The sequence below is a fragment of the Leguminivora glycinivorella genome, chromosome 15, assembly GCF_023078275.1.
Source record: "Leguminivora glycinivorella isolate SPB_JAAS2020 chromosome 15, LegGlyc_1.1, whole genome shotgun sequence".
In the NCBI taxonomy this organism is placed as follows: domain Eukaryota; kingdom Metazoa; phylum Arthropoda; class Insecta; order Lepidoptera; family Tortricidae; genus Leguminivora; species Leguminivora glycinivorella.
The window spans coordinates 2,693,107-2,709,198 of record NC_062985.1 but is presented as its reverse complement, the minus strand read 5'-3'; the positions used below and the strand labels follow the sequence as shown (position 1 = coordinate 2,709,198).

The following is a 16,092-nucleotide window of genomic DNA, read 5'->3' as shown; positions in this document are numbered from 1 at the left end:
TGCATCTTTGTCAAACAAGCGACAGGTTGGTTCCGTACTGCAAATTGGATCGCCGCTGCAATTGCACTTAAGCCTCCTAGGCCGGTTGTAATTGGACTTACATTTAACCTGACGTATATGCCTAAAATAAGGCTAGCTACTTACAAAATTAAGTTGTATTTTATCGTATTTTAATCAATTCAATTCAATTCAATTCAAAATATCTTTATTCATGTAGGCCTAGTTACAAGCTCTTATGAATAGTTCATTACATATATATTATGATCTTAATCTAACCTAATTATCAGAGCAAAGCTGAGAATAGCAACTACACGGTAGGTCTACCTAGGTATTCGAGCCTGAGTCTTATGAGATCAGGATACGAAGCCAAATGCTCAAACGCTTACGATGAGATGAGAAAGAAATCTAAATTTAAAAAAAAAACCGGCCAAGAGCGTGTCGGGCCACGCTCAGTGTAGGGTTCCGTAGTTTTCCGTATTTTTCTCAAAAACTACTGAACCTATCAAGTTCAAAACAATTTTCCTAGAAAGTCTTTATAAAGTTCTACTTTTGTGATTTTTTTCATATTTTTTAAACATATGGTTCAAAAGTTAGGGGGGGGACGCACTTTTTTTTCCTTTAGGAGCGATTATTTCCGAAAATATAAATATTATCAAAAAACGATCTTAGTAAACTCTTATTCATTTTTAAATACCTATCCAACAATATATCACACGTTGGAGTTGGAATGAAAAAAAAATATCAGCCCCCACTTTACATGTAGGGGGGGTACCCTAATAAAACATTTTTTTCCATTTTTTATTTTTGCACTTTGTTTGCGTGATTGATATACATATTGGTACCAAATTTCAGCTTTCTAGTGCTAACGGTTACTGAGATTATCCGCGGACGGACAGACAGACATGGCGAAACTATAAGGGTTCCTAGTTGTCTACGGAACCCTAAAAAACGACGGTTATCGTTGCGCTAGTGACAATGCGTTTCGATCGGCGTCAAGCTTCAAAGATTGTCATTTCATGTCAAGATGGCTCGGCCGGCAATTCCACGTAACTGTAATGTAAGTGACCACTTCATTGCATGTTTTTTATTTATGATGCAAATTGAAGTCTTAATTTATCTCTAGATAAGCCTACTTTTAATCCTTAGATATTGATATTTAAATTAGCACCATGAATAAAAAAACATGCAAATAACTGTTACATGGAATTACCCATATACCTAATAAATAAACAAAACAAGCGAAGATGATCCTACATATTTTAAAGACCAACCAAACAAAAACATGGTACAACAATTGCACCAGTACTATAAACGTTTATAATGGCATTGTCAGTCGATCTACCGTACCGCACTCGTTATAGCGGAGAGCTGTTATTACCACCACTAAGCCTCGAGCTAACCAATCCATCTTGACCTCTCATACCATATAACTGTTGTTTCTGCTGAGGTCAGAGGAAAGCTGGATATTATTACCACCACTATGCTTCAAGTTTACCAATCAATGTTGACCTCTAACACTATAAAACTGTTGTTTGTACTGAGGTCAGAGTTACGCTGGCTAGTTAAAGTGGTGAATGGGAAAGTCCTGTTTGGGGGTCCGGCTGATTGAAATCGCTGTCGTGGACTCGGTCGCTTCGAGTGTGGAGACGTGGAGATAGTAATGGATTGAGAGGGTACCATTTTATGTTATACAGGTGAAATAAAAAGGACCTTTTTTTTATAAATGGGCTTACTCTTGGCCACAGACTAGCCAAAGGCAAAGACGTGGCCTACGATGGAGTGAGCTCGCCCAGAAGATGCCTGTTCACTCTTGATTTGAAGGTTGCCGGGTTATATGAGCTCGTGCGTTCAAACTTTGAATAGTGACTTTTAAGATCATAGTGAACAACTTTTATTATAGGACTAATGCTGAAGTCGTAAAAAAAAGTTTGTTCATTATGACCTCAAAAGTTACCATGCAAAGTTCGAACGGTCCTTTTTCTTTCACCGTTATAACAGATTTTTATATTTACCTACATTTAGACAATTGTAGCTTGTGTTGCAATAGAGAAAAGCAAAGTTTTCTATTTATGGTGAGGGCATAGCAATAAAATGTCTACAATAAACCCGAGCGTAGCGATGATTTTACAAAACTTTTGGCTACGCAGACAAGATGTCGACCGGTTCGTAGTGAATAAAACCCAACTGACTAAATGACAGAGAGTAAGTTAAATGCGCCATCTATATATTAATATCTCAGTTTAAGCAACATCACCATCAAAATCAAAAGGGCATACCCTCATTATACATATACCGTGGGCTTGAATAACCCGAAAGATTAATAACCACGCATTTTTGATGTAAAAACAAACAAACATATTACCTACCTATATGAAATTTGTAATTTTTGGAGAACATTTTTTTTTACTATTATTTATGTACTTTCACATAAAAAGTAAATGTTATTCATAAATGGCCATTTCAAATGAGTATTAACATTTTTTTTTCTAAAAAGTAAAAACCTATTTTTTATAAGGGTCACTTCTCAATTCTTGACATCTATCAATCAATCAATCAATCAATATTTATTTGCAAAAATGTAGTATTACAGTGAGTTCTTAAGTGTAAGTATACAAAAAGTGCGTACATTCTATTTGAATAAGCGTGCAAATTTTACTTATTAAGCTACTTAATTAAGCTATTCTAATATCAATAAGGATAGTGAGTATATTCTCCAAAATGGCATCAACGCCGAAAAAGGCCTCGTACTGATGAGTAACAATAAGAAAACAAAAATATTGGTAATACTTATCTCTGAAACTAGGCGATGTCCAGAAAAGTTTATAAGTATGACATAGAAAAGTTTATAGTTTCTAAATGTAGTATTTTACACTGTTAAAATCTTTCGGGTTATTCAGACCCACTATATATCACTAGTCCTACGGATTCTTTGTTTTCATAGCTCCACGGTGCAGCATCTAGAACGAGTGACGTTTATTCCGCCCATCATTTACACTCGACTCCGTCATTCTGATGACAGCTTGACCGTTAAGCAATAGACCGGTCACTAGAGACACATCTATTTTCATCTATGGAGTGACTAGAGTGGTCGTCTATAAGATTTCACAAAAACTTTACACTAGTATACAGTCCAAAACTAAAAAAAAAATGGTCACTCGCCACAATAAATTGGATAATGAAATAAAAACTTACAAAAAAACATATTTTTAAACCATTTATAACAATGAATTGGGCAATTAGGCTACTTGCCTCCTAGTCAAATCAGCTTCTGTTTAAGAACGGTCAAAACGAATTTGAACGACTTGCTAATATGGAATTTATATGAAATTTAATTGAGTGACAACACTGTTACTTTATATATTTCTACCTGACTTATCAAATAGAAATTTTATTTTAAAATAACTTCTGTTCATGTTTTATATTATAATTACTCTGATGCTTTTATGTCTTGCATGGTATAAAATATTTTATTTTAACTACAGTCATGTTCCCTATACAATAATTTAAAAACTTATACAGGACTCTTGTTTATGTTAACTAAATATAATTTCAACAGCAAAATATTCAAATAAACTTAAAAATGTTTTTCCATGGTATGATTAGCTGTTGCTTCTTGTCAAACATTGATATAACTAGGCTAAAATTAGTATAGTCTACATTTTCCTAGCTCCTTGGTGGAAGCATCTCGAACGAGTGACGTTTATTCGGCCCATCACTAACACTCGACTCCATCATTCTGGTGACAGCTCGACCGTTAGGAAATAGGCTGTTGTCTCTGTAGGGAGCAAGACAGTAGAATTGACAGCTAGTACATATTTTTAAATTAAAGGAAAAATGGAAAAACTCACACCTCCGGCAGGACTCGAACCTGCGACCTCTGGCCTTGCCGGGTCCATCAAGCTACTAACTGCGCTACGGAGGCCTGCTGGATGTGTGCGAATTTATCCATGACTTTTCTCAATTCTCAACCGACTTAGGGTGGCGTTATAGCAAACATCTACCCGTAAGAATAGATCTTAACAGGCACTGGAGTCTCAATTTACATTGGGAGGTGTGAGTTTTTCCATTTTTCCTTTAATTTAAAAATATGTAATATCGCTCGCAGACGTTTCTGCATGATAAAAAAACAAATTTAGTATGGGTTAGCACATTGTTACTGGCGAATTCTCAATGTAAATTGAGACTCCAGTGCCTGTTAAGATCTATTCTTACGGGTAGATGTTTGCTATAGCTATAACGCCACCCTAAGTCGGTTGAGAATTGAGGAAAGGCATGGATAAATTCGCACACATCCAGCAGGCCTCCGTGGCGCAGTTGGTAGCGTGATGGCCCCGGCAAGGCCAGAGGTCGCAGGTTCGAGTCCTGCCGGAGGTGTAAGTTTTTCCATTTTTCCTTTAATTTAAAAATATGTAATATCGCTCGCAGACGTTTCTGCATGATAAAAAACAAATTTTGACAGCTTATCTTTATTATTAATCGTACAATTATGACCAGGAAACTGGGAGGACTAGGAAAAGACGAGCTGGCGATCATAATATGACGTCACACAAGACACACATGCCAAATTAATAAGGAAAATAGCTCACCAGTGGCCTATTTTACCGCAATGACATTCACTTAACACTGACATTTCCGTGCCTATTTTTGGTTCGATAAATAACTTTGTTACTCAACTATTTCCTTGTTGAATAGGCAATGAACGTCGAAGTATTACCTACTTATAGGTCCACAATTTTATTGTCACTGTGGTGAAACAGGCCACAGAGCTCGGAAAAGATCACCTTTTCTAATATCTCAATATTTAACCTAACCTTACCTAACCCGCAGCTTTCATTTGTTCTAGATATAAATGTCCTTTCCCTCTATGTCGTTCAATAATATTTGACTGCCCAAAATAGCCGTTTACCTCTAAAATACAATCACAAAAAGGTTCAGGTAGCATCATCAGTCATTCCTGACGCAGCTATAAATAAATCAATACGGATTCAATTGTTTCATTTGTGAATGGTTAATGATTTGTAACGGAAAAGATATTTGCAACTGTTTTCTGGCAGGGAAAAACGAGGTGAATTTTAATGAAGGCATTTTCTTTACGTCACTTATTTGGAAAGAGGACTAATCCCGGCTATGAGGGATCGCACATCTTTACTGCTAGGTGAAACGGAAAGTGCAGTTTTCTGATCGAAAGCCTGATTTTTTTGGTGCATGTGCAATTTTATTTTCACCACAACAACTGGTAAAGGCTCTCTTTGCTATTCGAAAAAAGATAGCAAAATTGCATTGTAACCACAAGAGTGCAAAGTAATTTCATACTAACTTGATGTCTTAGCGAGCACGTAGATTTTACGTATAAATGATGATTTTGAATTATAATTATTGATTTGGAGTTAGGGTCAGTTAGGGTCCCCCACATCTAGAGTCGGGCCAACTGTGGCAAAGCCTGACCTGATGTTGGCCCGACGCTACGCTCGCGAGACGCTAGATGTGGGCGGACCCTAGTGGCGTTGTCTTTTGCGACGTGAAAGATCGTCAGGATGTAGATCCTCTTCAATAATTACGCCATACTGTTGGCACACCTTGGACACTGGCGATCAGGTATATGAAAGAGGCGCGTTCCTAGCACACAGTGTAAGCTCGTGTAGGTGAACGCGTACTATGCTTGTATGAGCGAAATATGACAGGTCGACTGTTCGCGTTTTTGATAGGCGGTAACTGTGAGGTAGCCGAGAGGGGGTGGGCGGCACTTTCAGCGGGGAGCGGGAGTGGCGATACTGTACGATAGTACTATTTATTATATTGTGCTGTTGGCCTGACAGTCCGAATTATTAGTGTGAGAGACCCTTAAGAATTACATTCAAGTTAGTGTCAAGTGATTGACGGCACATGTCAAAACAAATAACAATAGGAATTGGTAAAGGCTGTCACACATGTGCAGTAATTATCTTAATTTTTTTAATAACTCGATAACCGTCAAAGTTAAGACGCTTGTTTCTTAGAGAAATTAATAGTATTTGATCTAAAGAACCTTCCCTTAAAGTTAACGGAATTAAATAAAAACTGGGTGTATTGCAAATCAAAACGTATACCTACCTTGATTAAGCTACCCACATACAAGAAATATTAACGAACCATGACCATAAATAATAAACAGTAAAGTGTTCGAAACGCTGGGATGAATAGTAAATTCATTAGACGCGATTTAATCCGTTCCATAGTTTTATTTCTAAAAATTTTATTCTTTGATGTGACATTATGATAGAACGATTTTTCTATAATTTTCGCTTCGGGTGCGTTTACACATTTACTGTGATGAGGAAATAATAATTTTGCTTTCTTGTGACAGTTGTGACACAGTGCCCTATTGATAAAACAGTTGTCATTTGTTTTTTGTGTAACCAACCAAATAACAATCGCAAACTATGTCAATAAATGAACAAGTGGCAGACAGAAAACGTTTCGTTTTCGTCGCGTATACAATAGGGTACTTTAATACCATTCCTATTAGCTTTTTTTTCGAACTGTCAAAACGAAAGAAAGAAGAAAGAAAATACATTTATTACGACCAGAAGGTTACTTATATACTAGAGTACATAAACACAACATGTACATACATAATGTTTGATATAGTGGTCGCAAAAGGACACCACTCAGCATATGCTCTGGCACAGATGGTGCCACAGCGCTGGTCTTCCGTGGGGCCCAGGGTCGGTCGATAGTGTAACACAATAAGTGAGAGTACAGTACAGTAAGATAACATTTAGAGATACAATTCACACTAAAACCATAACAAAAAGTCAATATCAACGATTTGTTTTTACATTGTTTTCTACGTATTTTTTATGAAATACATTGAAATGACGTCACGGCAGTTATAGTATAGTTACATACTCTTTAAAGTTCGATTTATTAAATAGAACTTATATATAAAAGCGTACGATTTATGAAATAGAACTTATATCTAAAAGCAACAGAACTGCTGTGAGAATTACCTTTGAGAAAACAGGATTTTAGAGCAATAGTACATTACATCAGAGGCCGGGAAAATGAGGATTGCCGGCCAAGTGGGTATATACGGATAGGGATACGAGGCCGGGAATCCGTTTTCACGCCGAGGCATGAAATAAAAAAAAATGCTCTAAAGGACAATATTTTATAAAAAAAAGTTACTTTGCAGGCCTAGGCCTAAAAAATAATACTAAATCCCTTTACAGTCCTCTCGAGTTGTTGCGCCCAAAAAGCGATACTTCCCAGCCCATTTTAAGGAACGTAAAGACAATATTTCATTGCATGTTTGAGAAAAGTTATTTGTATTACAATACATGCTTACTCATAATCCGCCTTGCGTTATATACTCTTGGGAGCCGGTCCGGTTTGATAACAAGCTGAAGTGTATACTTAAGCTAGAGCAAGAGCTTATTATAATAACTAAAAATTCGAAAAACATGTAGGATCAAAGCCGTGGTGACCTTCAATGTGGTGTTTTAGAAAAATGTGAAAGAATCTTAATTTATAATACAGAGTGGGGCCTGTAACAAAGGCGAAGAGTTGAACTGTAGGCTATTTTCCTTATACTGATCAACATTTGTTCAGTGACTTTTAAAAATTATGAAGTCTTTAAATCTTTAATTTTTCATACAAAATAAATATTAGCTTCAATGTACGCCATTATTGTTGTCATTGACGTTGTCTGTCACCCTTTAGACTTAACAGAATTCGCAATACATTACCTCTTAGAAAAAACTTTCAAGGGTGATAAAAATCAAAATACAAGTTATTTTTAAAAGTCGCCGAACAAATGTTGATCAGTATAAGGAGAATAGCCTAGAGTTTAATTCTTCGCCTTTGTTACAGGCCCCACTCTGTATAATAGTGTAGCTTAGCAAAGACTGGTGCTAACTATACTACCGGCTGCTTACCTATTTCCGTTATTCGTGACTTTGGTATAATAGCCCATTCTCATGTTAAATATTACAACTGTTTAATCTTAAAAACTACTTACAGAATAGATGTAGCGCGAAAAGGGTTTCCTTGGTATTTTCCCGGAAACGTTCGTATTTGTCACGCTAGCTCAGTCAATGTCAGTACATCTTGTACGGAGACTGACTGAAATAGCATGACACGTTCGTACGTTTCCGTAACAATACGAAGGCAAATCATTTCGCACATCTGTACACTAGTACTGTAACAATGGTGCATGAGACTTCATTGTATCACCTCTGTTATGTATTGTCATTATAATTCATTATTACACGCTAGGTATAAATATAACAATATGCGCTATGTTATAAATAGAATAATATGTGTCACAATATGATATTTACATGTTATTAATGACAAAAGGACATTGAACTGTATACCTATAAAAGGTCAACGTAACATCAGATCAAAGTCATATAAGAACAGAACACACTATGGATCTTTCATGCATCATCATCTTGTGTGTAATTATTTATGACTTGCACAAATGCAAGGCCAGTTCTGATTCGCAATCTTATTTTACCGAGACCTCAGAAGCAAACTTATCTGAAGATGGAAAACTTAATTTTACTCAATTGGCAATGAAATACGGGCAGTCTGTTGAACAATACGATGTGACAACTGAAGATGGCTACATCCTCACCATCTTTCATGTAGCAAAAGATCTTAATACTCGCAATAAGCCCATACTGCTCTTCCATGGCTTAATAGATTCATCCGACACGTTCCTAATAAGAGGAAACAGCTCATGGGTTGTCAATATGGCTGAAGCAGGGTATGGAGTATGGGTCGGGAACAACAGAGGAAACTTATACGGAAGAAGACACGTCACTTTAAATCCAGACACAGATCAAAAGTTCTGGGACTACAGCTTACATGAAATCGGTTACTACGACCTTGCTGCGACTATTGATTTCGTGCGCGAAAAGGAGAACTGTGACAGCATATTTACCGTTGGCCATTCTCAGGGAACTTCTGCGCATTTTGTACTAACTTCATTGAGACCGGAGTACAATGATAGGATATCGTTATTCATTGCCTTAGCACCTGTAGCATATCTAAACAACTTAGAACCACCAGTATCGCTTGCTGCAACAGCGGGACCGGCTATCACAACGTTTTTAAGATCACTAAACATCAATGAATTACTAGGAAACCATAAAGTAACAACAGATCTCGTAACCCGTGTATGCAGCAGAGGCGCACTCAGTTATCTTGGATGTGGATTTGGAACACTCTTCCCGTTTGCCGGGTTTGATCCCGCAGGGCTTGAGAAAGAGTTTCTAACAGGAGTTGTCTTCGGCCATTATCCAAGAGCGACATCAAGGAAAAGTTTGGAGCATTATAATCAGATTGTTTTGAGGCGTCAGTTTGCTCAATACGACTACGGGTTTTTTAAGAATTTCTTTAAATATAATGGGCGTGTAGACCCGCCAGAGTATGATCTGAAATCAGTTACTACAAAGGTTGCCTTGTTCGTGGGTAGTTCTGATGGGGTGTCGAAAGTGAAAGATGTGGAACGTCTTGCAAGCACACTTCCCAATGTTGTCCATTTTGAGGTGATGGATCTGGAACGGTGGAACCATGTAGACTTTGTGTGGGGAAAAGACATCATGTCAGAATATCTTTACCCTACTGTTTTGGAACTCCTAAAAACTAACCTATAATTGAGTAAATTAACTTGCAACTCACTAATTATGCATGTTTATGTATCAAACGGACATGATCTGCCATCAGTGATATTTACTGAAGGTCTCTTCTATCTGGGATATTCGTGTCGTGTATTTTCTTGGAATCAGTAGTCCAAAATCTGACCCCAGTCTCTTAAGAGCCGTTTCAAATGTGTCACTAGATTGCAAAGCGAAGGAATCTATTGTATTTTTTTTCTTCATTTTAAGAACTGTGCCGTTGTCGATAATTTTATGCACATTGTTGTATTAAGATATTACTCGTATTGTAGCATATATACATTTTTATTGACTCAAAGGTTACCTTTGTTGTTTATTTCTATCTTGGCCCATTTAATCTTACCATTGAAAAAATATATACACCCTGTTTTTATTCAATTCCGATAACTTTAAGGGAATTTTCTTTAGATCAAATAGGTACAATTAATTTCTCTAAGTAACAAGCGTCTTAACTTTTACGGTTATCGAGTTATTAAAAAAGTAAGATAATTACTTAACATATTTGTGTGACAGCCTTTACCAATTCCTAATGTTATTTATTTTGACATGTGCTGTCAATCACTTGAAACTAACTTGAATGTACTTAATTCTTAAGGGTCTCTCACACTAGTAAATTCATTTATTATGTATGAAAAGGATGATTTTTTTTGCGAATTTAACTAAAAGTGATATACAGGATTGTCCCTGATAATGAACCTAACGACGTGTCGAATTTAACAGAAAACAAAAAACACGGTGTATACAAATAAAAATGCACAAATGAGACTTTTCATTTAATCTGTAGCTATTTAAAACACATTTATAATGTAAAAAAAGTTAAAGTTTACATTTATAATGTAAGTTGTTTCTACGACAAAGATTTTGGAAAACACTATATAATATATAGTGTTTTCCAAAATCTACATACACACTGATATATATGTATATACACACTGAAAGTAAGACACGAAGCGTAAACAGTACCTGAATATACATGTTCTATTTTAATGATACAGAAACTGATTCCTACACTGAAAACTACAAGCAAACATCGCTGAACAACCTAATTACGTTATGTAACTTATGTAAATACTATTTTATACTAATATGTATTTACTCTAGCGGAATGTGCCTACCTACATTACAGTAGTATACTGTAATTAACATGCAGATTAAATAAAAACATACTGTTTCAGAATTCTATTCGAATTTCTCAAAAATTTAATGTTTTACATTTTAGTTACAGTATTGTTTTATAAGGTTGAAAAGGGGGGGATAAAGATATTCATTCATCACATATTTTTCCCATATGAAATCTAAAAGATTCCACCCTTTTAGCTTCATAACCTCATAATGAACCACATTAGGAAGTATGTTCAGCATCCTTCACCTTAGCCACCCCGTCAGACCTACCGCTGAACAAGGCCACATTCTACTAGTTACAGCTGACAAATTATAGACTGGTGGACATACATTCCCATATTTTGCCAAATTTCTAAGAGATCCGTAGTCAAAATGAGCAAATTCACCTCAAAGCCTCAAAGCCGCCTCAAAGCTATTTGATCATTATGTTCCAAGCTTTTTCTTGAAGTCCCGCTAGGATAGTGTCCAAACACAACTCCAGTTAAAAATTCTTGCTCATGCTCAGCAGGATCAAATCCGATGAACGGGAACAGAGCAACAACCACAGACAAGAATATAACGGATGAGTACGCCCTTACTACATAATAGAATTACAAGGTATCAAGGTAAGGAGGGCCAAGAGAATCATCAATGACGACGAGCTAACCAATTCCCGACTTCATAGCCTGGAGCATCGTCGGAAGGTTGCCAGCTTATCGGTATTTACAGGATACATTTCGGAGAGTGCGCTGAGGAACTGTACAACCTTGTTCCTCCGTCCCCATTTCGCCTTAGGACCACCAGACAATCGGCAATGCGGCATCGCTTCACGGTTAGTATTATAAAAAAAAAAGGTATGAGGCTGCGCTGTGATTTTGCAATAATTCATTGATATTCAACGATCTCAATAAAGCAGCAATTGCTGGCCCTGCTTCTGCTGCGATAGATACTGGTGGCTCTAAGTTACTCTCATAAGCTTGTGATGGTCGTCGCAGAGGGCGAGCCACACATATCCTTCAGCCTGAGGGGCCTTGTGAAGGTTTCCAAGCTAACTCAGGGTAGGGAGGATGAGCTGATAAGAAACACCACTTAAAAGTAACAAACTGGCGTCTTACGCGCCTTTTATTTATAAAGAACTCTTAGGTCTAATTACACTGGTTTCGCTCCAGACGGGAGCGAGCTATATCCAACTATATATATGAATATGATACGTATATGTGATAACCCGAGGTTTGGCAGCGTGCCCTGGAAATAGTGGATAACGGAACGTTCCCCGGGGAACAAGCTAGCTACGCGGGCTTCCACGCGGCCGGGAACGGTACTGGGGATAACCACCCTGGCTGACTACGCGGGCTTCCACGCGGCCGGGAGAGGTTATACTACGGGGGAACGGTGCTGGGGATGACCACCCTGGCTGACTACGCGGGCTTCCACGCGGCCGGGATAGTCTACGGTGGGAACGGTACTGGGGATAACCACCCTGGCTGACTACGCGGGCTTCCACGCGGCCGGGAGAGGTTATACTACGGGGAAAGGAAGGAGGGGGGAAGTCTCCTGGCTAACTACGCGGGGCGCCACGCGGCCGGGAGACTTATACCTAGGGACACTTGGGGCGAACGCGGGCTTCCACGCCGCCACACCAAGCGGAGGAGCCGTTGTGCCTTGCTCGGGCTCAGCACAGCGACTGCCGGTCGGTCCGCGCTCCGCGCGGTTATATAGGCGTGCGGCGTCGGCGGGGCACGGTGGGGTGTGTAGCCGGAGTAGTCTGCTCGTCGCGCGTCGCGCTACACCGCTCCGGATGCCGTCCGTTGTGACGATGCCGGGTCGTCACAAGCTATAGGCGCTAATGCGATGAATAATTTTATCTTGCGATTGTACTCTGGTCTCATAGAAGTGAGTACAAAATGCGCTGATGTTCCCTGAGAAAATGTTGACATAATTTGTTAGTTTGCGTACAAAATCTATCATAAATAGCAGCGAGATCGTAGTAGCCGATTTCATGCAAACGGTAATCCCAGAATTCGTCGTCTTTTTCCGGGTTCAGCGTGACATGTCTTCAGCCGAACAAGTTTCCTCGGTTTCCAGAAAAAACCGACATGAGCCAAGGTGTTAACCCATGAAGTACGTCATCTTATCTTAAACGTGTAGCATGAGTCAGCTAATCCATGTAGCAGCAGTACAAGTCTGTAGCATTGAAGTGTTTTGCGACGTGGAAGATCGTAAGAATGTAGACATCTTCAGTGATTAAGTCACATTCTTTGACAGACATTCCATAATTATGGGCCATTTTTTTTTAAAGTTGTCCACCCCACTTTTTTTGTAACATGGGTATTTTTTACGCGATTCATAGAGTCGAGCTCTTTCGATCCTGATAGGAGAAAAAAAATGTCCCAAGATTTCCATACATTTTTTCGAACCTTCCATTCCGTTACCGCCATACATAATGTATGGAAAAATGGTAACGTAATGGGGAAAAAACCTTGGTGACACTATTTTTCTCCTATTAGGATTGAAAGAGCTCGCGATTCTGAGTGGAAAACAAATAAAAATTTCCAAATCCAAAAAAACTTTGAAAAAAAATGGCCCATATTTGGTCAACAACTGAGGAAAATTATTAAGTCTTCCATCTTCAGATAAAGTTACTTGTGAGACTTTTGTAAAGAGCGAATCAGAATTTTTATCTGCTTTACTTTATTCAAGGCACTGAATATTACACAGTAAAATTAAGTAGACTGGATGCATTCATGTCTTTTTTTACTGTAGGTATGTTTGCCAACTGCATTATATACGTCGAAGGTTCTTTAACTTTCTGATTTATTTTATGTACATCTGAGTTAATACAAAATCGGTCAAGTGCGAGTTGTTTTTATTTTACTCGTAAATCGGTAAGTAACTGTCTCTTAAAAGTTTAACGACGAAAAACTTTTTCTGACCAAATTACCTGTCCTGTCCTGTTCATATTTAATTAAGTAGAGAATTTAAGTTTTAGTTGTTTTTTTTGGAGATAATTTATTAGTATGTAAACATTTGAAATAAAACTGTGAAAAGGGATTGTTTAAATATTTTTTAAAGTTAGTATAATCTCAAAGAAATTGCAAGGAAACCAAACACAAGCAAAGGAGGAGGTTACAAACTCATACAAAAAGGTATTTTCTTTTTTTTATTACAGATAAACTGAACAAATAGTTACTTAAAATTAGGTAATACCGCATATTTAAAGAAATTAACAAAGTTCGCGTCAAGATAATAATTTACTAGTAGGTACCTACATTTTTAGTTCCTATATTGTTCAAGAAGATCTAAAACAGGTGGATAAAGATATTCGGTCATTATATCTTTTCCCCACACAAAGTCTAGGTGATTCCACCGTTTGAGCTCCATCACCTCATAGTGAACTACATTCGAAAGTACATTCCCCAGACGTTTCACATCCTTTAACGTGGACACCTTATCGTTACCGCCTACAAATAAAGCCACATTTGTAGTCACGGCTGTCAGATTGTATGATGGTGGAAGTATGCCCTTATATTTTGCCAAATTCCGAACAGATCCGTAGTCATACTGAGCAAAGTCCCGCCTCAGAAAAATTTGATCATAATGCACCAAGCTCTTCCTCGACGTCGCACTAGGATAATGGCCAAAAACAACACCAGTCAAAAAATCTTCTTCAAGCCCGGCTGGATCAAATCCAGCCAATGGGAACAGCGTACCAAATCCACATGCAAGATAACTCACAACCCCTTTGCTGCACAGCAGAGTTACAAGGTCTGATGCTGCGCTGTGATTTTCCAATAGTTCATTGATGTTTAGCGTTGTTAATAATGCAGTAGCAGTTGGCCCTGCGGCTGCTGCGATCGATATTGGTGGCTTCAGGTTGATCAGGTAAGCTATAGGCGCTAAGGCTACAAATAATTTTATCCTGTCATTGTACTCTGGTCTCGTTGAAGTCAGCACAAAATGCGCCGAAGTTCCCTGAGAATGGCCAATGGTTAAAATGCTGTCAGAGTATGTTGTTTTGCGGATAAAATCAATTGTAGCAGCGAGATCGTAGAAGCCGATTTCATGCAAGCTGTAATCCCAGAACTTTTCGTCTTTGTCCGGATTTAGAGAGACGTGTCTGCGGCCGTACAAGTTTCCTCTGTTATTACCGACCCATACACCGTAGCCGGCCTGAGCCAAAGTGTAGACCCAAGAAGTTTCGCCTCTAAGCATAAATGTGTAGCATGAATCAATTATTCCATGGAACAGCAGTATAGGCGTGTTACTGGCGTTGAGGTCTTTTGCGACATGGAAGACCGTTAGGATGTACCCATCTTCAGTAGTCACGTCATATTGTTCTACAGACAGTCCGTATTTAGTTGCCAACTCAGGAAAATCAAGCTTTCCATCTTCAGATAAAGTCGCTTCTGACAATTGAGTGAAGAATGAATCCGTACTGTTCTCTGCCTTGCTTATATGCAAGATACTGAATATTACGCAGAATAAAATTGAAAGACTGGATTCAGTCATGATTTTTTTCATTATGGCTAATGATATCCTTGATAACCGACTTTTATACCTCGAAGTACAAAGTGAGTGCGTAACTTTAATACAACTGGGTAAATAAAAAACAACGGAACATTATATTTTCAACAAAATTTTAATTAGTCAATAATGACCTTAACGTGTACCTTAATTTATGTAAAAATATATTCCTTGGTGTGACATACATAATGAATTCAGTAAATAACTTGTTTGTGTTGTATAAAAAAAAATACTTTGGTACTAAGAATAACATTAACTTAAATTAATAAACCTTTAACCATAATAAGAGTGTATTTTTTAATACTTTGCCAGTTGCAAATAAGCAGCGTGGAACTTAAAAACTACACTTATAAGTATAACTTTTGGCTTTAACTTTATGGCTGCCTAAAAAAAATATACTCCATATTATTTGTTTCAGTTATATTTCTCCAGGAGTTCTATAATGGTTAGGTAAAGGTATTCAGGCAAAATGTCATTTCCCCACATGAAATCTATATATTCAAATTCAAATTCAAAATATCTTTATTCATGTAGGCCTAGTTACAAGCTCTTATGAATAGTTCATTACATATATATTATGATCTTAATCTAACCTAATTATCAGAGCAATTTATTGTACATGGCCCCATTTGTCCAACACTTGATAGTACACCACATTTGGAAGCACATTACTAAGGTCCTCCACATCCTTCAGCGTAGATAATTTGTCAGCACTGCCCATAAACAAGTACCTTGGTCGTCACAGTTGTCAGATCATAAATTGGTGGACTTACACTCCCGTACTTTACCAAATTCCTTATTA

The 16,092-nt window shown here is 37.8% G+C and overlaps 1 protein-coding gene and 1 non-coding gene across 2 annotated transcripts; one reads left to right on the top strand and one right to left on the bottom strand.

Moving 5' to 3' along the window:
* The first annotated feature begins 4,299 nt into the window (after positions 1-4,299).
* Positions 4,300-4,374, top strand: Trnaa-ggc. Its single transcript has one exon. It is a non-coding gene; the product is annotated as a tRNA-Ala (tRNA).
* Positions 4,375-13,952: 9,578 nt separating this feature from the next.
* On the bottom strand, positions 13,953-15,276 carry LOC125234034 (lipase 1-like). Its single transcript, XM_048140216.1, has one exon. The coding sequence runs from the start codon at positions 15,273-15,275 to the stop codon at positions 14,040-14,042; it is 1,236 nt and encodes a 411-aa protein (XP_047996173.1). The 5' UTR covers position 15,276; the 3' UTR covers positions 13,953-14,039.
* Between the last annotated feature and the right edge of the window lie 816 nt (positions 15,277-16,092).

What these genes read in the sequence shown, in the direction of transcription:
- LOC125234034 (XM_048140216.1), bottom strand. Translation starts at nt 15,275, where the DNA reads ATGACTGAATCCAGTCTTTCAATTTTATTCTGCGTAATATTCAGTATC.